Below are 22,974 nucleotides of genomic sequence, written 5' to 3'. Positions count from 1 at the left end.
GTAGAACGCAGAGTTCTTATTTTGGGAAGGTTTGAGGGGTCGGACTAAGTGGGTTGGGGGCTGGTCTGGGCTTCCGCTCCCTCCCCTCCCCACGGAGTGTACCTGCGGTGCAAGGAGGCGCTCTGAGCCACTGCTCTGGGAAAGGAAGGAGGGCGAGGCGGCCTGGCCAAGTGCAGGGGAGACCCGTAGTGGGGAGCAGGGGGAGGAGGAGGCACCGAGGAATGGAGGCGGGGGAGACTCCCTCGCTTTGCAGAAACTGCAAAAAACGAGGCAGGAATTGGGTTTGTTTTTGTAGCTCAGGACGTGCTTCGCTTCTGGTGTGCCTAAGGCGGCCGCCCCAATTATCCCCTAGCCCGTCTTTCCAGGTGCTGCCCCCCCTCCACAAAGGGCCATAGAACTGTAGAGTTGGCAGGGGTCCTAAGGGTCATCTAGTCTTAAGTTTCTCTTTCAAAAAGGAAACGTGGGTTAAAGCGGCGACGCCGCCCCCCACTCACTTTCCTGCTCTGGCTTCCCTAACAGTTTTCCGAGTTGCGTCACTGGATCCAGCCCCCTTTTCCACAGGTGACACGGGGCTGGAGGGAGGGAAAGAGGGCTTTACGTCGCGCACAAAGGCAGCCTCCTAGAAGCGCTCTGGGCCGGCGCCGTTTCGCCGAAGGACCCCCACCCTCAGCTCCTTCAGAAAGGACTGGAGCGGAATAGCCCTTTCTCTTCTTCCCCAACCCTTGTCGTTGGAGGAGTCCCTCAGTCCCTCGCTTTGCTGCCTCCCCCCCACCCCCAAAGCTTGGAGGTTCCCCGGCAAGGGGGAGGGGAAAAAATTGAAACTTACACTTTCGTGCGTCCCTCCCGGCGTGACGCTGCGCGCTGACGTCACGGGGCTGTAATGGTGGTGTGCCTCGAGATTTTTTTCATCAAACAAGTGTGCCTTTGCCCAAAAAAGGTTGGGAAACACTGCCTTAAAAGCCTGTTGCCCTCAGGTAAAATGGAGGACACTGTTCTTTCACTGTTTAGATGCAGCAGCAAATCCCGTCAGCATCTGTATGTGGAATGAAGAACTGTAGCCTTTCCAGAACATCTGGCAGGAAAATGCAATGGGTCCTGCTTGCTCTCTACGCATTTACCACTTCTGATGATGAGGCAAACATGCCGTCTCTGGCATGGTCCATTCTTGTTAGAGGACGGTACCACCTCAGATTGCACATGACATAAAAGCTTGCCTCAAGGACCTATGCAAAGGAAAAATTGCTTCCGAAATTGATGTTTAAAGATGAACAAGGAAGATTTCTGGCAATTGAAATCCAAGTTCAAGGAGAAAAAATTCTGATATTAGGAATTTATGCACCAAATGAGGGGAGGTCGGAATTTTTTAAGAAGCTGCATGAGACTTTACTGGACTATCTGGATTACAACTTAATTTTGATGGGAGACATGAACGGAATAGTATCTACAAATATGGACAAGGCACAAAGACAGGTAGTCTCTAAATATGGAAGACTACCAAAGACTTTCTTTGAAATGACTGAAAATATGGACTTGATTGACATTTGGAGAACAAAGAACCCTCTCAAGAGAGAGGGAACTTTCTTTCCTGAAGCCAAAATGACATGGACTAGAATTGACCAAATATGGGTTACTAGTGGAATGGCACCGAAAATCAAGAAAGTGGAAATCTGCCCAAAAACGTGCTCCGACCATAATGCGGTAAAGATGGAGATGAAATTAACAACAGCTGGCTCTTTCAGATGGAGGATGAATGACACCTTATTCAGAGATGAGGAGGTATACAAAAAGGCCCAAAAAACATTGAGAGACTATTTTGAAATAAACTTAAAAACAGACGTCGAAAAAAGAGTAATATGGGACGCAAGTAAAGCCGTTATGCGAGGATTTTTGATACAACAAAATACAATAAGGAAGAGAAGTCAAAATGAGAAAAAGGAGAAGATTTTGGAAAAGATAAAAGAAGGAGAAAAGAAATTAAGATCTAAACCAAAGTCCCAAGAGATCTTGAGAGAAATTAAGCTACATCAGACACAATATATGGAATTGATGAATCAAGAAATAGAATGGAAAATTAAACAAATGAGACAAAAGACATTTGAATCTGCAGATAAATGTGGTAAACTTTTGGCTTGGCAATTGAAGAAAAGACAAAAATTAAATACGGTTACAAATTTAGAAGTTGAAGGAAGGAACATTTATAAGCCAAATGAGATCAGAAACTGCTTTCAGAGTTATTTTAAAAAACTATATTCACAAGGGCCGCAGAAAGAAGTGGACATAGATGAGTTTCTTAAGAAATATGGACTACAAAAAATTTCTCATCAAAGTAAAATAGATTTGAACCAGAAAATAACTGAACAAGAGATAGAAGGTGCCATCCAAAATATGCAACTGGGCAAATCTCCAGGACCTGATGGGCTGACTTCCAGATATTATAAAGCTTTGAAGGAGTGGCTATTACAACCCTTGAAGGAAGTCTGCAATGAAATTTTGGAGGGGGGAAAAGCACCAGAATCGTGGAAAGAGGCTTATATCACACTCATACCAAAAACAGAGACTGAAAAGACTCAGCTTAAGAACTACCGCCCTATATCGCTACTTAATGTGGATTACAAAATTTTTGCAGACATTTTGGCAAAAAGATTGAAAAAAGTATTGATGGAAGAGATTCATAAGGACCAAGCAGGCTTTCTCCCAGGAAGACATTTGTCAGATAATGTGAGGAATATAATAGACATTTTGGAATTATTAGAAGTGAATATAAACACTAAAGCAGTAATGATATTTGTGGACGCGGAGAAAGCTTTTGACAATATCTCTTGGAGTTTTATGAAGAAGAATCTACATGGGATGGAGGTAGGCCAAGGATTTGAGAATGGTATGGGTGCAATATATTCTGAACAAAAGTCTAAGTTAATTGTAAATAATGTGGTAACGGAAGAATTTAAAATAGAAAAAGGGACACGACAGGGGTGCCCAATTTCCCCACTGCTTTTTATATCAGTCCTGGAGGTTTTGCTAAATATGATCAGAAGAGACCAGCTGGTTAAAGGGATACAGGTCGGAGCTAAACAGTACAAATTGAGGGCCTTTGCAGATGACTTGGTACTTACTTTACAAGAGCCAGACACTAGTACGAAAAGAGTTTTAGAACTAATTCAAGAATTTGGTCAAGTTGCAGGATTTAAACTGAATAAACAAAAAAACTAAGGTATTGGAGAAAAACTTAACAGTTACAGAAAGGGAGAGGTTCCAGAATGAAACGGGCTTAACTGTGGTTAAGAAAGTGAAATACTTGGGGATTAATATGACATCTAAGAATGTGAATTTATTTAAAGATAATTATGAGAAATGCTGGACAGAAGTAAGAAAGGATCTAGAAATATGGTCAAATCTGAAGCTTTCCTTGTTAAGCTGAATTGCTGTTATTAAGATGAATGTATTGCCTAGAATGTTATTTTTATTTCAGGCATTGCAAATTGTGGACAAAATGGATTGTTTCAAGAGGTGGCAGAAAGACATTTCGAAGTTTGTCTGGCAGGGCAAAAAACCCAGAATAAAACTTAAGATTTTAACTGATGCAAAGGAAAGAGGGGGATTTGCCCTGCCAGACTTTAAACTTTATTATGAATCAGCAGCTTTTTGCTGGATGAAAGATTGGCTGCTCCTTGAGAACACAGACATTTTGGATTTGGAAGGTTTTAACAATGTATTTGGATGGCATGCATATTTATGGTATGACAAGGTTAAAGCGCATAAAGCTTTCAAAAATCATATTGTTAGGAAAGCATTATACAAGGTTTGGACTAGATATAAAGACCTGTTGGAAAATAAAACCCCAAGGTGGTTGTCGCCAATGGAGGCAAAAGCTGTGAAAAAGCTCAATATGGAAGCCAAATGGCCAAAATATTGGGAAATTTTGGAACAGGAGGGAGATAAACTGAAATTACAGAGTTTCGAGAAATTGAAGGTTAAAGTACGAGATTGGCTCCATTATTACCAAATAATGGAGGTTTACAAACAGGACAGGAAAATTGGCTTCCAGGTGGAGAAATCAAAATTAGAAACAGAGCTGTTAGAACCCAATACTAAGAATTTGTCAAGAATGTACAACTTACTGCTGAAATGGAATACACAAGATGAAACAGTGAAATCAGCTATGATAAAGTGGGCACAAGACATTGGTCATAACATTATGTTTGCTGACTGGGAACAGTTGTGGACCACCGGTATAAAATTTACGGCATGTAATGCCCTAAGAGAGAATATTATGAAAATGATTTACAGGTGGTACATGACCCCAGTCAAGCTTGCAAAAATCTACCACTTGCCTGATAATAAGTGTTGGAAATGTAAAGAAACTGAAGGTACTTTTTTCACCTTTGGTGGACGTGCCCGAAGATTAAGGCCTTCTGGGAAATGATATATAATGAAATGAAAAAGGTACTTAAATGTACTTTCCCTAAGAAACCAGAAGCCTTTCTCTTGGGCATTGTTGACCAATTGGTGCCAAAGAAAGATAGAACATTTTTCATGTACGCCACAACGGCAGCAAGAATACTTATCGCAAAGTATTGGAAGACACAAGACATACCCACTCTGGAAGAATGGCAGATGAAGGTGATAGACTATATGGCTTTGGCTGAGATGACCGGCAGAATCCGAGACCAGGGGAAAGAGATGGCGGAAGAAGATTGGAAGAAATTTAAAATTTATCTTAAGAAATATTGTAAAATTAATGAGTACTAAAATGTTGTGGTTATAGAAAGTAAGTGGATTACAGCTGTAAAGATTAAGTAAAAGAAAAGGAAACAATTAGATAAAATTAAGGGGGAGGATTTGCTGAAATAAATTTTGAAATTGGATTGCAGAAAGGGGAGGTATGAGGAGGTCGGTGAAATAAGTTTTAAGAAAATAAGGATTTGAAATTATACATGTTTGTTTTTGTGTTTGTATGTTTGTATTGTGTATTGTGTGTGTTTATATAAATTGTGAAAATCCAATAAAAATTTTATTAAAAAAAGGACCTCCATACCAAGCTTTCTCTCATGAACAGCCACCAGTCAATGAGGGCACAGTGGGGCACTTTGTTCTCACATCCATTTTAACCACTTTGAGGTGAAAAACCATTCAGTTAGGTTCCCTTTGCAGCTTTAGAGATGGAGAACTCAGACTCTGTGGCCCTATAGCAGAGGACTCAGGAATGTATACGTGCAGAGATTTGGAATGGTTTAACTGCTGAATTTCTGCTTGCTTTCCAAATAAATGTGAAGGGCACAGAATATGCTGACATTAGGGGGGAAAGAATATGCCCCCTGACTGTTTGCCCTGAGTCCCTCCCCAACCATTACCACCCTCCTGATTTGACTCTCCAGCAGCACTAATGTATTCATGTTGGGTACCTGGGCCAGTTGGGCGTCTCATCCAGCCATGTTTTCTTATTGCACCACAGAGAGCTCCATGAACTGTGTGTCTGTTGCTCTGTCTACTGAATTTCTGCTTGCTTTCCAAATCAATGTGAAAGACACAGAACCTGCCAACTCTAGCATAAACAACTCTGAGGCAACTACTGTGTCTTGTTGGCCTGGAGAATCTGCAACCTATATTCAGGGAGTCCCCAGCATTATCCAGGTCTCAAAATCGTGCAGAAACACCCTTGTTCTCCAGACTGCCTCTTTCAGAATAATTCCTTATTTTGATCTGGACACCCATGAAATAGATAGACGTAGATGGGATGTTGCACAGAGAGGAAGGTATACAATCCTGCAAACTGTACCCCCTTCTGGACCTGCAAACTGTGTTCACAGTCAGCTCTGACTCTACGATCTATATTGATTGGCTGCTGATAGACTTTTTCCGTGAGACATTCAAACATCCACAGAAAAAGAAGAGGTTCTTCACCCCTGGCATTAGCATTATGGCCTTATTCCTTGGCACTCCAATGTTATTACCTTTCCTCATGAGCATTGCTTTTGTATGGTCAAAAAGGTTCTCTGGTGTTGTGGAAAAGTTAGACATCTTGTTGTCCTTCATCTTGTGGAAGGAGGCGTTTTCCACCACAGATTCAGTTTGTTGGCTGTTCAGCTCCTTGCCAAGAAAATGACAGATCTTCTGCACGCTGCCTTGAAGGTCCTGCAGAAAGCAAAAGCAAATGGCTGTGAATCCTCATGTGATGTAGAGAGATTGCCCTTCATCAGGAGGCACACAGAGAGCATGAGGACCAGTATGCAATGTGCATTGCACGGCAATTCCCACCTCCCACCAGTTGGAATAAATGAAGACACAGGACACCATTAGTTTAGGTTAATGGGCAAAAAATGGCCACAACTTTATTGGTTACAGGTAAGAGCGGTATTGGCTTTAGGCATTGGTCCTATCAGACTATCCTGCTTCAGCCTGTTAGCATGAAAACCGTAAAGGGTTAACATCAGTAGGGGGAGCCCTGAGATGTACATCACTAGGAACTCCCCGAGGGGTCACCGCTCGGGGCGTGCTTTAGGCCCCGGCCTCTATAGGTTTTGCACAAGGCAATGCCCCCCCAGAAATCTTTACCGGAATGCAAAGACGAAAAGGGGAGATCCCGGGGCCGCACCGGCATTAAATGACCCAGGCCACGCCCCCGGGGCCAGCCGATTCGCTGGCCCTGGGGCTGACACGGCCCAAGGATTCCCCAGGTCATGCGGGGCTAAAGCCAGCCACGCACAATTGTTGGGGGCGTGAGCCCGCAACTCCACCTCCTCCTTATGTCGGAATTGGCTTTGGGCAAAATGAATGTCTTGAGGATGTGGAATTTGCTGTTATCACCTTGCAGAAGCCACTCTGTCTCCACCTCTCCTCAGCCAGTACCGAACACAGGGGGCACCTGAGTTAGCAAGAGACATTACCTTTGCAGCAGAAAAGCAGGTTATTGGCACATCTGCTCCAATGTAGAAATAAGGAAATGTACTCTGCACATGATATGCAGTGTGTATAGAGGTAGCACTGAATTTTGCACATGCTCAGAATCCCTTTCTGGCCAATATTAGTAGAATCTTTCAAAAAAGAAGGCAGCTTCATGTGTGAATAATATCAGAATTGGGGCTGCAGATCAACACAGTTAAAACTGGACTTTTACCTGCTGTAGTTCTTCATAGGTGATGAAGAAGATGTTGGCTCTCTCCTTCATCTCCACCCAGCCTTTCACATGGTCGAACCAGGAACCCAAACCTACTGGAAAAGCAAAGGGGAAGCAAGGGTGAAATGTAAGGAGTTGTGGGAGGGAGTAGAGAATGCTATTGTACATGTAGAGGAAACACCAGTCAGGAACTTGGAAAATAACTGCATTATCCCTTAAGAACAAAATCAGTAACAGGAGACTTCAACGCTACCCTGAGTCCAATGCCACCTGCTGACTGATCTATCTACTGACATTATCCACGTACAGAAGAAGTAAATGTTTGCCTCCTTCCATACTTTCCCCTCTCAGGAATCTCTCCATGAACTCTTCCACAGTTCCAGGGTCCTTCAATACTTTAAAGCCTTTGACGAAGTGGTAGCTTGAAACCATAGCATCTCTGGGGTTACGCAGAGTATAGACTACCTGTAACAGAGGAAGAGCTATATTGAAGGAGGGCCCAGGCAGCCCAACACTATCAATTGGCAGAGTGTAGCAGTAAACTGAAGGCATGATAAATAAAACCTGACATGGGAACAGGAGAAGCCTCCAGTGAGGACCTGGGCTGACCATGCATGTGGACCATGTAAAATTAAAGTTATCCCACAATCAGGAAACTGCTAAGGAGATTCCCAATAGTCCTCCCCATTCTCTAGTATGGAAAATGGCATACTCCTGTAAACGGACTGTGTCTAGTGTTCCCGAATCCCCCACATCTGTGTCTCAAAAAGACAAGAGTCAAAGACAGTCTTGATGTGTCCATTGTTCCTCTCTTACCTTGGCCTTGGAGTGGAGGAAGGACTTGGGGAAAAGCTGGAATGGCAGGTGAGTATTCAGGATCCTGGGGGAAGGATTTTTCAAGGCAATCTGCAAATGATCATCCGTCTCAATACAGGGTGCCCTTTCCCCAAGTGGTACATTCTGAACCCATGAGGGGTCCCCTTGACTCTGGATTAAGCTCAAGATTTCCGACATCCAGTGAGTCCCTAGGAGGAAATCCACCACTCAGTCATTGTGCATTAACAACTGGGCCTTGCAAAAGCAATTAGAGGAAGATAAGAATTTCAATGAATCTTCTTTCTCTTCTAGCTATTCAGCACCTTCCTATGGGGCAAGACCCCAAAATTCTGGAACAGTTTACCATGGAGAAACTGACTATATTTTTTCATTGAGTGTGGCACAAATGAGAACAGAAGAATAGCCTTCTGGATGACTCCAGTGACCCATTGAGTCTGGCATCCTATTTCTCCCAGAAGCCTGTGGGAAACTAGAGAGCAGCATTATGTTACCAGCAGTTTTGTTTTCATTCCATTCCAAGTGATCCCCAGCATGGAATCTGCTTTTCTCACGACCATTGCACACTGGGTCAACATCTTCCTTGAGATGACTCCAAGGTTTCGCTCTTGCTCCATCACCTCCATTTCACACCTCATGAGTGTGTATGGGAAATTGAGATGTTTTGCTCCAACATGCATCACTTTACACTTGTTTACATTAAATTGCATTCACCATTTTACTGACCATCTATTTTTAGTGTCAGCAAGCTTGGCCACCTCACTACTTGATCATTTATGAACAAGTTACAAAAGCACAAGTCCCAATACCAACTCCCAAGAAACGGGTCCTTTCTATAAGAATGCCTTCCTCTTCTTCAAAGTGATGTTCTCCTTTCTCAGGACCTTCGTTCTTCCTGACGGCAGGAGAACTGTCATTGTGGGAAGGTCACCCAGCTACCACATCCCTGAAGGTCTCCTTGACCACTTTCTCTGCCTCCTACACCTTCTAGCTCTGCCACCTTGGCTTCAAGGGAAGGAACTTGTTCCCTAGGTGCCTGAAACCCATGGCACTTCTGACATACACATGACTTCTGCACCATGGGGAGATATTCATACAAATGGCAGAGGGCGCAAAACAATGCAAAAACTCCACACCCCTGCTTGAGTTAATTTCCTTCTTTTACATCAGATGCAAATGAGAATTTCCTGAGGGCATCTCCTTTACATACATGGAGATGTAAACTGACATCAAAATTTCAGGCGAGAGAATTCCTCAATAAAAATAGGAGAGACTTAGACCCCAAACAAGACAGGGGAGACCCCCTATCTGAGCAAAAGAAATCCTTGGAACAACTTGCACTGGAAGAGGTGGCATCAGGGAAAACAGATATTGTAACTGACTCTGGGAATGGCCAATCTTAAATTACTGAGTTGGAATGTTAACGGTTTAAATTGTGAAGCCAAACAACTTCGGATTGAACATGTAATAGCAAAACAGAAATTAGATATAATCTGTTTCCAAGAGACACATATTGCAAAAAAGCATAAAAGGGCCTTAATTAACAAAAAAAAATCAGGTATGGATTTCATCTCATCAGATAAAACAAAAAAGAAAGGAATTGTTTTTTATATTAATTCTGCACTTGAACTCAAATTGATTCAGAAGGACGAAAAAGGCAGAATTTTAATAATACAGATTAAAATCCAGGGAGAGAAAGTGATATTGGTTAGTATTTATGCCCCTAATGATAGAAAAGCATTTTTTTCAGAAAACTAGAAACAGAACCACTTGAATTTGCAGATCAAAAGATTATCTTAATGGGAGACTTAAATGGAGTTCCAACTTTAGACAAAGACAGATCAGCCAGGAAAAAAGAGACCAAAGAAAGGTAAACTGCCATAAACTTTTTTTGACATGACTCAAAATCTAAAGCTGATAGATATCTGGAGAATGAGACACATGTTTGATAGAGAGTATACTTTTTAGAGCCATGTACATGACAGCATCTTGAGAATAGACTCTGTATGGATTTCCAAAGAATTGGAAACAAGAGTCAAAAGAATTGAAATCAGTCCCAGAACCTTTTCAGACCATAATTCCCTTACTATGGAATTACAAAAAGAAAGCCAAATCTCTTTTAGATGGAGATCAAATGATGATTTATTAGATGATCACAAATTTGTTGAAAAAGCAAAAAAGACCTTGATGGATTATTTTGAAATAAATAGTCAAGGGCAAACAAAGTTACAGACGGTCTGGGATGCAAGCAAGGCTGTAATGAGAGGACTCTTTATACAACAAAACTCATTTAAAAGGAAATTGAGAGAGAAAAAGAAAAAATAATAATAGAGAAAATTATGAAAAAGGAGAAACAGCTGCCAAACAAAGCAAATAAAGAGGCAGTAAAACAGGCAATCAAAACATTACAAACCCAATATTCAATTATTATAAACCAGGAAATCAGCTGGAAAATAAAAAGAGTAAAACAAAAATATTTTGAGCATGCAAATAAACCGGGGAAGTTGTTAGCTTGGCAGTTGAATAAAAGTGAACAAAGGAACTCCATAAATAAAATTAACATAAATGGCAGAATTACAGACAAGCTGAAGGAAATACGAGAGGGATTTGTTAAATATTTTTCTGAGCTGTATAGACAAGGGAAAGAAAACATTTAAGATAAAAGAGTACTTCAGAAATAGCAATATGCCGTATTTAAAAGAAGAACAAAGGAACATCCTTAACTCCCAGATAACAATACAAGAAATACTTGAGGCAATAAAAAGCTCTAAAAATGGCAAGTCCCCAGGCCCGGATGGCTTTACAGCAAAATATTATAAGAAATTAAATGAACAATTAGCGAACCCATTGAAAGATGTCATGAATGAAATATTGAACACAGGCAAAATCCCAGAAACATGGAGACAGGCCTATATAACAGTAATTCCAAAACAAGACACAGATTTGCTGCAAATTAAAAACTATAGGCCTAACTCCCTGTTAAATAACGATTACAAATTGTTTGCAAATATTCTAGCTAACAGATTTTTAAAAAGTATTACATGAATATATACATCAAGATCAAGCCGGGTTATTACCAGGAAGACAAATGAAGGAGAATATAAGGAATATTTTGAATATAATAGAATATTTGGAGGCTAAAAATGAAAAGAAAGTGGCAATGATGTTTATAGATGCTGGAAAAGCCTTTGATAATGTTTCTTGGAAGTTCATGATAAAGCTGTTAGAACAAATCAGAATTGGTCCTAAGTTTTTAAAAGCAATAGCAGCAATCTATTCAGAACAAAAAGCCAAACTAATTATAAATCAGGTGATAACGGATGATTGTAAGATCCAAAAAGGTACAAGACAAGGATGTCCATTATCACCATTATTGTTTATTCTGGTCTTGGAAGTACTTGCCAAAAACATAAGAGCAAATAAAGAGATTACAGGTGTAAAAACTGGAAAAAGTGAATTCAAGTTAAAAGCGTATGCAGATGACCTAGTGATAACAGTGGAAGAACCTAAAACTTCACTTCCTAAAGTAATAGAAAAAAAATCAGAATTTTGGGGAAGTGGCAGGATTTAAGCTAAATAGGAATAAAACTAAATTATTAGTTAAAAACATGAAGGAAAAAGAAAGAACCGAATTAGAACAAAACATTGAGTTTGAAGTCCATAAAAAGGTTAAATATTTAGGGATTTGGTTCACATCAAGAAATATAAACCTATTTTAAAATAACTATGAAAAAAATTGGCTTGAGGTAAAAAGAAATTTAGAAATATGGAGCAGAATGAATCTCAATGTTAGGGAAAATATTGGTGATTAAAATGAATGTGTTGCCAAAAATGCTATTTCTTTTTCAATCAATACCAGTCATCCTGAAAGATGAATGCTTTAAAAAATAGCAGAAAGAGATTTTAAGATTTATCTGGGGGGCAAAAGGCCAAGGATAAAACATAAAATACTTACAGATGTAAAAGATAGAGGCGGGTTTGCCCTCCCAGACCTTAAATTGTATTATGAATAAATTGGTATGGATCAGGGACTGGATGAGATTGGATAAGCAAGAGGCATCAGAACTAGAAGGACATGACAACAGATTTGGCTGGCACACATACTTATGGTATAGGAAAGGGAAGGTTCATAGAAGTTTTTACAACCATATAATCAGGAAATCACTAATGAGAGTATGGGAGAGATACAAAGACTTATTGGAACAAAAGACTCCGTGGTGGCTTTCACCACATGAAGCATTACTGCTCAAACCACTTGGAAAGAAAGGAAAATGGCTCACATGTGTTGATTTATTAAAGGAACATGATGGGAAATGGAAATTAAGAGATTATGATGAGATCAAAGACCACTTTCAGAGTTGGTTGCATTATTGACAACTATATGAAACACATAAAGAAGACAGCAAGAAAGGATTCAGTTACACAAGGTCTAGGTTTCAAACGGAAGTGATCGAAGGAAAGTGAAATTACTGAAGGCTGCATACAGCATACTATTAGAATGGGAGACGAAAGATGAAGAGGTAAAATCAGCTATGATTAAATGGGCACAAGATGTAGGTCACAATATTATGATGGAGGATTGGGTTAAATTATGGAAAACTGACTTAAAATTTACAGATTGTTCACTATTGAAGGAGAACTACATGAAGATGATGTACAGATGGTACACAACACCAGTGCACTTAGAGAAAATGTACAAAACTAATTCAAATATATGTTGGAAGTGTAGGGAAAAGGAGGGGACATTTTATCATATGTGGTGGGATTGTAAGGTAATTTAAAAAAATTGGGAAATGATATACAACAAATTGAAGAAAATGTTCCATTTAACATTTGTTAAAAAACCTGAAGCATTTTTATTAGGGATTGTAGGGAAAGATCTGCCAAAAAAGCTGAAAAACATCTTCATGTATGCGACAACAGCCGCAAGAGTTTTAATAGCACAAGGATGGAAGAATGAAGAAACCCCAACTAAAGAATCATGGAAAGAAAAATTGATGGACTATGCAGAACTGGCAAAACTGACATACAAGCTATGGGACAAGGATAACTGTGACTTTAAAGAAGAATGGGAACAATTACAAAGTATGTGAAGACACAACAAAGCGAACTGGACTACTTGGCTGGTTTTGAATAAACATTCACAAACTTTTAATTGATAATAATCAGCTAAATAGTTTGAGGATTTATACAACTGTGTAACATGCAGAAAACAGGATTTTTAGAGAAATCAAAGACTGGAACTGAGGGAAGTCGGGTGGGGGTGGGGGTGGGTGGATTCTGTGGGAGGGGGAGGGAGGAAAAATGGGGGGAAGGATGATATGTTCCTGAATAATATGTTTTGTTTTAATTTTGAAAAAAAGTTATTTAAAAAAAGATAATTTGCTTCTTTTAATTTAGTTACCCATTGACTTTCCTGCTTCCTAGATTTGTGATGTACTTGTGCGGCTATTAGTCTAGTTTCCTGTGGTTCCTTGAATTATACTGCTAAGCAGCTTTTCTATGGACTTCCTAGCCCTAGGATTTAGCTCCTGTGTTGTGGGTTTTCACAGAATCTTTATCCTGGTGTACAGTCACCTTGCTGTGTCCTTGTCAATCCATGTTTTTTTAATTCAGTCATTAAATTAAATGGGTGTTAATTATGAGGATTTTTGGAAAATGACTTTACCAGGAAAATGGCTTATTCGTCTATATACAATCAACCTGTAGAGATGGTTATTCTGACCAGTGGCATAGCGTGGGGGGTGCAGGGGGGGGCCGGCCGCACCGGGCGCAACATCTGGGGGTTAGGGTTAGAGGGCGCAAATCCACGGGTTAGAGGGTGCAAATCCACGGGTTAGGGGGCGCAAATTACTTGCCTTGCCCCGGGTGCTGACAACCCACGCTACGCCACTGATTCTGACACAGCATCAGAGATAGACTTTGGTAATATGGTGCCCTGAGCAAGAACAAAATTTCCCCCTCACCTCCACAATATATTTTCACAATAATATTTTAAAGGTACAGTTGCTTTTTTAATAATTCTCAGTAGGTAACCATATAAGTATAGGTTTCATTGTGATTATGATTATGAACCCCCCCCCCCGACTTGGGCCCCTTTGCAAAGGAACCACCCAGACCGCCCATATCCAGCACTGACAGCCTTCCTAGTGACATGACAGAAGCATGCCATTACATATAAGATTCTCCTTGGAATATTCTCAGTTCAGCTCATGAGCGCTGTAAATATCTGGGTTAAGATATTCCAGAAAGACAGAATGATTGGGAAACCTCTCTTTTTTTCAAGGTTACCTGACTTCCCCAGGAATTTCAAGGGTTCCTTTGAACATCAACAGTGGCTATTGAAAGTGTAATATTTCTATTTTGAATTCTCATTTTTGCAATCTTAAAATCAGTTCTCCATATTTCTACGTCACTTTGTGAAATTTCTTGCACATTTTTACAATGCATTTTCCCCAATATAATGCATTTTTATGTTTTTCCTCACTAAAGTATGCATTTTATGCACACTTATATGCGTTTTTGTACACATTAATTAGCTGAAGAAGCACATTGCAAAAATCAGGAATTGCCTGTGTCTCACTTTGTGTAGTTCAGAAAATGAAAAACATGTAACTTTCACATGTGGTAGACATTTCTATTCAGATATTCAACTTATTTGCTGTCCATCTTCCTTCATTTGTAAATGTCTTATAATTTATTTGCTTGTTGCTCCTTAAGTAATCATTATCTAGGAATGGATAACTGGTTTAAGATGGTCCTATATATTGCAATACAGTTGTACCTCGCAAATTTAAAGGAATCCATTCTGGAAGTCCATTTTCGGAAACCAAGGAGTAGCTTTCAATTGGTTTCCAATTGTGCAGGCGTTTCAGAAAGAATAGTAGAAGCTGTACTACATGCTTGGCATCCAAAAAAAACCAACGTTCGAATACTGGAACATTCACTTCCAGTTTTCGATCGTTTGGGAGCCAGAGCGTCAGCTTCCAAGATGTTCAGGATCCAAGCTATGACTGTATCTGTATCTGTTCATTTTTCATGGGTTTCCAGAGACTATGCAGCTACATGGTGGTTGTTAATGACTTATGTCAAAAGCAAACTTATAGCTGGCAGGTTTAGTGGACACTATGTCCATTAAATCCAAAATCTATTTTTCTAATTGGAACACTGACCTGACTTGGGGTAAGTGACATTCACTATATCATCATCCAACAGTTGGAAGTCGTTTTCCACATAGCTGAGTGTTTCCTCTGATGAAAACTCTGTAGAAAATTGGATCCCCTTGTATTTGAAATAAGCCATTGATGATACTGAAAAACTGAAGATGAGGGGAGAGAGAGAGAAGGAGAAAGAAAAATTATGCCACATCCTTAGGGACATTTGTGCAGCTACTGTTCTAGAAAAACTCTGGAGAACAGGAGGAAGGGGAGAGTTCGGGAGGGCGTGATGGGCCATCAGTAGATGCTCAAGTGGTGCCACCAGGTGTGGTGGGGAAAAACCCAAGAAACTCACTTCTGAGTACATGTCATTTCTATCAGGGCTGAGTCACATACTGTTCAGCACGAAGTGCCAGAGTCCATTGTCAGTGAAATTAATGCTTTATTCAAGGAAACATTAAACAACTCAGCAATACTTCCTGGTAAGTCTTTCCCCTACACAGTGGTACCTCAGGTTACATACGCTTCATGTTACAGACTCTGCTAACCCATAAATAGTACCTCGGGTTACGAACTTTGCTTCAGGATGAGAACAGAAATCGTGCTCCTGCGGCGCGGCAGCAGGGAGGAGGCCCCATTAGCTAAAGTGGTTTTTCAGGTTAAGAACAGTTTCAGGTTAAGAACGGACCTCTGGAACGAATTAAGTACTTAACCCAAGGTACCACTGTAGAGCTGTTGTCAGGACAGAATGTCCCTTTCTTCCACACTTTCTAAGGCTCCTCCTCTCCTGGACGATGCCCAAGCAGTCTCCAACTGTCTCTGCGTATCTCTTGTCTCTTCTCTGCCCTCCTCATGATTTTGTGTGTTCTTTGAGACCGGGATACGGGAGGAGCTTCTTGCAGCTGGAGAGGGCCATTCCCGTGATTCTTCAGCAGTTCAGGAGGAGTTCTAGAAACAAACACTGGGGATAGCTGGGGAGCACGAGGAAGGGGGGGTTCAGGAGGTGGTGATGGGCCATCAGTAGATGCTCAAGTGGTGCCATCAGGTGTGGTGGGGAAAAACCCAAGAAACTCAGTTCTCATGATCTTGTGTGTTCTTTGAGACCAGGATACGGGAGGAGCTTCTTGCAGCCGGAGAGGGCCATTCCCATTATTCTCCAGCAGCTTCTTGACCCCCCCCCTACTCTGCTTCAGCAGAGAAAAGGGAGAGTTCAGGAGGAATTGCTGGGCCATTAATAGGTGTCTGGGTGGTGCCACCAGGTACGGTGGTGGGGAAATCCAATGAACTCGGTTTTGAGTGCACATCATATTAGGCTTTCAAATCTCAGTAAGATCTTGGACACAAAATCGTCACATAATAAACTCCAATCACCTTCACTTCCATGAGGAAATAGGCCCCATTCACCTCCACTGGATCACTGCCACTATGCATCAACTGGAGGAAAATCAGTTTACGCAAGAAGAGAGTGTTACATCACAGCCACACCTGCCTAAAAAAAGACACACACCCCTCCATACACATACATGCACAACTGCTTCTGGGACTACTCTCACACTAGCTACCTGAAGTGAAAAATAGTTTTTCCTCTTCCCTGCTTCTGTGACTAGGAGGCCAGGTGAGGCGAACTTTTGCCTGTATATGGAACCCTTGATACCCATTATTCATTTACAGCATTCCACTTGCTCAGTAGCTGCAAACTACAGCTTTACATAACAGCTGTAAACCAAGAGCAGAGCAAAGAGTCCTCACTCACAGCCTTAAAATCTCAAAAGACAATCCAAAGGGGAAGGGGGAAGAAAACCCATATGTAAAACTTCAAAGATCTGAAATTGATTACCATATTGCATGGAATCTGTTTGGGAAGAAGAGAAGTGAAATGAAGCGGGTCTCTCAGCAGAGCCACTGCTCTCCCGTCTCTCTCAACAGGTGGAGGACTGCCAAGAGCAGACAGTTCAGGGAGGAAAGGAGCAGGGGGAGCAGGTCTCTCAGAAGAGCCAGTGGGTGGACCTGTTGCCCTGTCTTTCTTCCACTGCTACATTTATAGAATATAGCAGTTAGTTTAAAACCCATGCATGTTCCAATCTGGAAAAGGAAAGAGGGAATCTGGAAAAGGGAGAAGGCAACTGGGGAAGAATTCATCAAGGGAAGAAAAAGAAGGAGAAGATGATCTGAAAGAACGTAAGCAATCCTTGAATACAAGAAGGGAACAGGAGCAGTCCTTATTATCCAGCAGCTATTGAAGCATCCTGTGGGTCTGGGAAAGAGACTTACTGTGTGAGGAAACCTTGCAAAGAGTCTGCAGTAATATCAGGAAGCAGGAGGAATGAGGGAAACTTCAGCAGCTTTATTTTTCTGTCAGCAGAAGATCACTAACTCAGCACAGCATGCACTTCCTACATAGATGAGATGAAGTTTCCAATTAACTTTGGACCACTGCCAACCAGAGAGGGGAGTTTGTATTCCAGGCATGCCTCTGAAAGACACAGGCCATGCTCACTACAGTTGAGTCTGGAGCTTCCTTCTTTTCCTGGCTCACAGAGCAAGACTTAAACATTCAGTCAAGGGGGAAGGCGTGTTCTCCCCTCCCTCCACCTCCCCAATTCATAGATGGGGAGGAGGTTCAATCGTGCTGGGAGGAGCACTTGTGAAGGAGCATTTTGCTGCCCACCAGGCCAAATCCGCTGCTCACCAGTTGTTGTGCAAAGATTCAGCTCTGCTCAGATCTGCTTCCCCAGCGATTTCCCTGCAGAGGCTTACGGGCTGGTGAAAGGGGTCCCTGCCAATGAAGCCAAAATCAAGTACCAGACTATGGAGTGGATGACGTATATGTGTCTGGTGACATGAAGCTACTGGTTCTGTCAGTTCATACGTGAAAGAAGCTTACCATCCTGCTAACACTGCAGGATAAAGGCAAAAATTTTGGGAAGGGTGCACAATAAGGGACCCTAGTTACACCTCTGATCCCCTGAATGGAACATCCTAGCAAAACAGACCCCTCAGGCTCCCCACCCAACGCCACATCCTGTAACAGGCCTGGATCACTCTGAAATCCTGGGCTGCCTCAACCTGACTCAGCCCAGATCCCTGCCTCCCACCGTCACTGGAATAGGCCTGAATCAGCCTGCAATTCAACTTGTGAAAAACTTTCCACCACTGGCTGCCTCTTCTCTTCTTTTTCTTCTAGTCTTTGCTCTTCCCACTTTTCTTCAAGCAGCATGCCAGCTGAGAATAGCTTTTGCCCCAGTCTATAGCATGTCCACTGTAGTTCATACACTGGTATTTGGGAATTTGGTTAACCTCTAAAAATATTGATCTATCTCAAAATAACTATACGCCAGTGTGGAATGGTATTAAAAGAGATCTAGAAATATGAGGAAGGGTGAAATTCTCATTTTGGGGAAGGATTTCTGCCATTAAATGAATGTGCTACCAAAGATGTTATTTCCCCCCCCCCCAGACAATTCCAATAATCAAAGGGGCAGCAATTTTTAAAGATTGGCAAAAAACTATTTCAAGGTATATCTGGCAGGGAAAGAAGCCAAGAATACAATTTAAGTTGTTAACAGATGCTAAAGAAAGAGGAGGCTTCGCCTTGCCAGATCTGAAATTGTATTATGTAGCATCCTGCCTCTGTTGATTAAAGGAATGGAAGTTATTAGAAAATACGGAACTGTTAGATTTGGAAGGTGTCAGGGAACTGCCATCGGAGCCAGGGGGAGAGGGAGGGCTCCAGAGGGATTCCGGAGAGCGTCCCGGGAGGGAGAGAAGCAGCACATCTTCTGGGGAAGGAAATCAGCGTAGCAGATGGGGCAGATGGGGGAATCGGCGAGGTGGCTCCATGACTCCTCACCGGGGACCAGCGGGGAGAGCACGGGTCCTCCACTGCCCACACCCTCCCTGCGCAGAAGGCTTCCGCGCAGGGAGAGTAGGCAGAGACTAGGCGTCAAAGAACTTCTTTGCTGGAAGAATTCAAGAAACGCCCACTGACGGATTCTGCCAGCGATTGAGACAGCCACAGGCGAGTGGCTGTCCGGACAGAAAGGGTTCACTCAGGCAACCCAGCCAGGTGTGGCGCCGATTTACACACGAGCAACCCCTAGAACCATTACAGAAGGTTATGATAATAGATTTGGATGGCACGCATATTTATGGTATAATAAGACAAAAATCCATAAAGGATTTGGAAGCCATATATTTCGAAGATCTTTAATAGAAATATTTGATAGTTATAAGAACCTATTGGAGCGTAAAACACTGCATTGGTTATCTCCATTAGAAGCAATGAGTGTGAAAAAGGTCAACAGGAGTGGGAAATGGATAAATTATTGGAAGTTAATACAAAAGGAAGGAAGTAAATGGAAAATGAAACCATATGAAGAAATTAAAGAATATGTGAATGATTTGCTGCATTACGTCAGGTCAATGAAATGTTTAAACAGGATTTTAAAGAAAAGGGATTTGATGAAAGCAGGTCAAAGTTTGAATTAGAGATATTAAGCAATGATTGTCAAATTTTGTCTAAAATGTAAGAATTGCTGCTTGAATGGCATTTGAAGGATGAGGAGGTAAAGTTGGTTATGATTCATTGGGCTAAAGATTTTGGGTATAATATACAGCTGAGTGAATGGGTAAAATTATGGAAAGAAGGTTTAAAATTTACTGCATGCAATGCCCTAAAAGAAAATTTGATGAAAATGATGTATAGATGGTATATTACACCCGTAAAGTTAGCTAAAATGTATAAAGTTAGCAATAAATGTTGGAAATGTAAAGAAAAAAGGGAACATTTTATCACATGTGGTGGGAATGTAAAAAGGTGAAAAGCTTCGGGGAGATGATAGACAATGAGATTATTTTTTTTTAAAAAAAAGATATACATTTATAAAGAAGCCAGAAGGATTTTTACTGGGCATAGTAGGAAGTGATATAAATAGAAAGGAATGTAAATTGTTTTTATATGCAACAACGGCAGCAAGAATGTTATTGGCCCAAAAATGGAAGCAAGAAGAACTACTGATGAAAGAAGAATGGAGGACAAAATTAATGGACTATGGAGAATTGGATAAACTAACCGGAAGGATTCAAAATCAGCGGGACCAGAAATTCACAGAAGACTGGAGTAAATTTACAGACTATTTGAAAACTACTTGTGATGATAAGACTACGTTTGTAGGTTTGCAAGACGTTTTGTGAGGAGTGTTATTGGAATTATTGCAAAAATGGATAAGGGGGAGGATAGCTAGTTAAAACAATTAAAGGCAATATGAATTTAAGAAATGCATAAGAAATGGTCAAAAGGGTGGATCATCAGAGGTGCTGATGGAAGTCCAAAAAAGATTATATAAGTGATGAAGTTATGTGGTATGTATTATAATTTATATGTTAAAATCAATAAAAATTATTATAAAAAGAGTACATCTCCCACTATGGCCTGTTGCTGTTCGTTATTAATTTATTTATTTGTTAAACTTGTTCTTAGCTTTTTAAGATTTTACTGTAAATTTATTCATTTCACCCTGCTGTTTAGCATCCAAAGAAGACGTTTTCTAAGAGCAGTTCATGCATTTTAAAAAAGAACACAAACAGGGAAGGCATCTGAGGATGTGCCCTCATAATGGAAGTTGCCGGGCATGTTATCATGGAAGAACACAATCATCTTGTGACGCTTCCGTAGGCATCCTATCTTGAGCAGTGTGAGGAGTCCCTTTTGCCTGATGAGGTTGAAGGCCTTCATCAGGTCTATGAAGGGGATGTTCAAGGGGCATCTCGATCTCAGCATTTCTCCTGCAGCTGCTGCAGAAGGACCTCCAACCTCTAAAGACACTTTGTGATTTGGTCAAAAAATAAAGAACAACTGTTCCTGATCAGGTATGTTTATTTAGCACAGTGGTAGCAGAAAACAGCCAAGCCATATGACACATATGAATGTGGAGAACACCAGGAGCAACAATCTGGGATTCTTCATTCCCAAGGGAAAGTCATATTCACACCACGCATGTTCTCCCAGTAAACACGGTCAAAGCGTTCACTCTGTGCCACTGTCAGGAGGTTCTTCCAGTCCCCAGAGATCCCTAGAACAAGACAAGAGCAAGATGTAAAAACTACAATTTTATGTATTCTTTCTTTTTCTTTTCTTCGCTATTCTTTTCTTTGTGCGCTATTCTCTTTCGTTTATTTATGTGCTAGCTTTCTTTTATTTTCTCATGGAACAAATCAATTAAAAAAAATGGAAGGCAAACATTCACTCTGTGCCACTGTCAGGAGGTTCTTCCAGTCCCCAGGGATCCCTAGAACAAGACAAGAGCAAGTGGCAACCACCAAGATGTTCACCTGAAATTACGTAAACTTAAATTGGGACGTTTCTTCCTTGTGCTCAGCTGTGAGGCAGGCAACCCCTCAGGTAGCTGACATTAGGGGGGAAAGAACATGCCCCCTGACTGTTTGCCCTGAGCCCCTCCTCAACCATTTCCACCCTCCTGATTTTGCTTTCCAGCAGCACTAATGCATGCATGTTGGGTACCTGGACCAGCTGGGTCCAGCCATGTTTTCTTATTGCACCACAGAGAGCTCCGGGAACTTTGTGTCTGTTGCGCTGCCTGCTGAATTTCTGCTTGCTTTCCAAATCGATGTGAAAGACACAGAACCTGCCAACTCTGGCATAAACAACCCTGAGGCAACTACTGTGTCTTGATGGCCTGGAGAATCTGCAACCTGTTTTCAGGGAGTCCCCAGCATTATCCAGGTCTCAAAATCGTGCAGAAACACCCTTGTTCTCCAGACTGCCTCTTTCAGAATAATTCCTTATTTTGATCTGGACACCCATGAAATAGATAGACGTAGATGGGATGTTGCACAGAGAGGAAGGTATACAATCCTGCAAACTGTACCCCCTTCTGGACCTGCAAACTGTGTTCACAGTCAGCTCTGACTCTACGCTCTATTGACTGGTTGCTGATAGACTTTTTCTGTGAGACATTCAAACATCCACAGAAAAGAGAAGAGGTTCTTCACCTCTGGCACGCAGCATTGTGGCCTTATTCCTTGGCACTCCAATGTTATTACCTTTCCTCATGAGCGTTGCTTTTGTATGGTCAAAAAGGTTCTCTGGTGTTGTGGAAAAGTTAGACATCTTGTTGTCCTTCATCTTGTGGAAGGAGGCGTTTTCCACCACAGATTCAATTTGCTGGCTGTTCAGCTCCTTGCCAAGAAAATGACAGATCTTCTGCACGCTGCCTCGAAGGTCCTGGAGAAAGCAAAAGCAAATGGCTGTGAATCCTCATGTGATGTAGAGAGCTTGCCCTTCATCAGGAGGCACACAGAGAGCATGAGGACCAGTATGCAAGGTGCATTGCACGGCAATTCCCACCTCCCACCAGTTGGAATAAATGAAGACACAGGACACCATTAGTTTAGGTTAATGGGCAAAAAATGGCCACAACTTTATTGGTTACAGGTAAGAGCGGTATTGGCTTTAGGCATTGGTCCTATCAGACTATCATGCTTCAGCCTGTTAGCATGAAAACCGTAAAGGGTTAACATCAGTAGGGGGAGCCCTGAGATGTACATCACTAGCAACTCCCCGAGGGGTCACCGCTCGTGGCGTGCTTTAGGCCCTGGCCTCTATAGGTTTTGCACAAGGCAACGCCCCCCCCCCCCGAAATCTTTACCGGAATGCAAAGACGAAAAGGGGAGATCCCGGGGCCGCACCGGCATTAAATGACCCAGGCCACGCCCCCGGGGCCAGCCGATTCGCTGGCCCTGGGGCTGACACGGCCCAAGGATTCCCCAGGTCATGCGGGGCTAAAGCCAGCCACGCACAATTGTTGGGGGCGTGAGCCCGCAACTCCACCTCCTCCTTATGTCGGAATT

General features: G+C 41.7%; 2 protein-coding genes across 6 annotated transcripts in view; both read right to left on the bottom strand.

Moving 5' to 3' along the window:
• LOC309537253 (sulfotransferase 2B1-like) overlaps positions 1–17,608 on the bottom strand; it is a 29,848-nt gene extending 12,240 nt beyond the window's left edge. The window contains exons 1-6 of one of the 3 annotated variants that reach the window (XM_082231990.1): positions 17,377–17,608; positions 15,121–15,266; positions 7,931–8,139; positions 7,453–7,579; positions 7,115–7,209; positions 5,952–6,132 (exon numbers count right to left, since the gene is read on the bottom strand). In XM_082231990.1, the coding sequence (XP_082088116.1) occupies positions 5,952–6,132; positions 7,115–7,209; positions 7,453–7,579; positions 7,931–8,139; positions 15,121–15,250 (742 nt within the window). In that variant the 5' untranslated portion in view covers positions 15,251–15,266; positions 17,377–17,608. Of the gene's footprint in view, positions 1–5,922; positions 6,133–7,114; positions 7,210–7,452; positions 7,580–7,930; positions 8,140–15,120; positions 15,267–17,376 lie in introns of all 3 variants that reach the window. The other 2 variants (XM_082231991.1, XM_082231989.1) reach the window with 2 other exon arrangements.
• The window catches only part of LOC309537250 (sulfotransferase 2B1-like), a 75,962-nt gene that overhangs the window by 13,388 nt on the left and 39,600 nt on the right, over positions 1–22,974 (bottom strand). For 2 of the 3 annotated variants that reach the window (XM_082231979.1, XM_082231978.1), the window contains exons 6-7: positions 22,168–22,348; positions 20,963–21,176 (exon numbers count right to left, since the gene is read on the bottom strand). In XM_082231979.1, the coding sequence (XP_082088105.1) occupies positions 21,067–21,176; positions 22,168–22,348 (291 nt within the window). In that variant the 3' untranslated portion in view covers positions 20,963–21,066. Of the gene's footprint in view, positions 1–20,962; positions 21,177–22,167; positions 22,349–22,974 lie in introns of those variants that run through there. The other variant, XM_082231980.1, reaches the window with a different exon arrangement.

Source organism: Podarcis vaucheri, assembly GCF_965113315.1.
Source record: "Podarcis vaucheri genome assembly, chromosome: 7".
Lineage (NCBI taxonomy): Eukaryota > Metazoa > Chordata > Lepidosauria > Squamata > Lacertidae > Podarcis > Podarcis vaucheri.
This window is presented reverse-complemented; position numbering and strand designations above follow the sequence as displayed.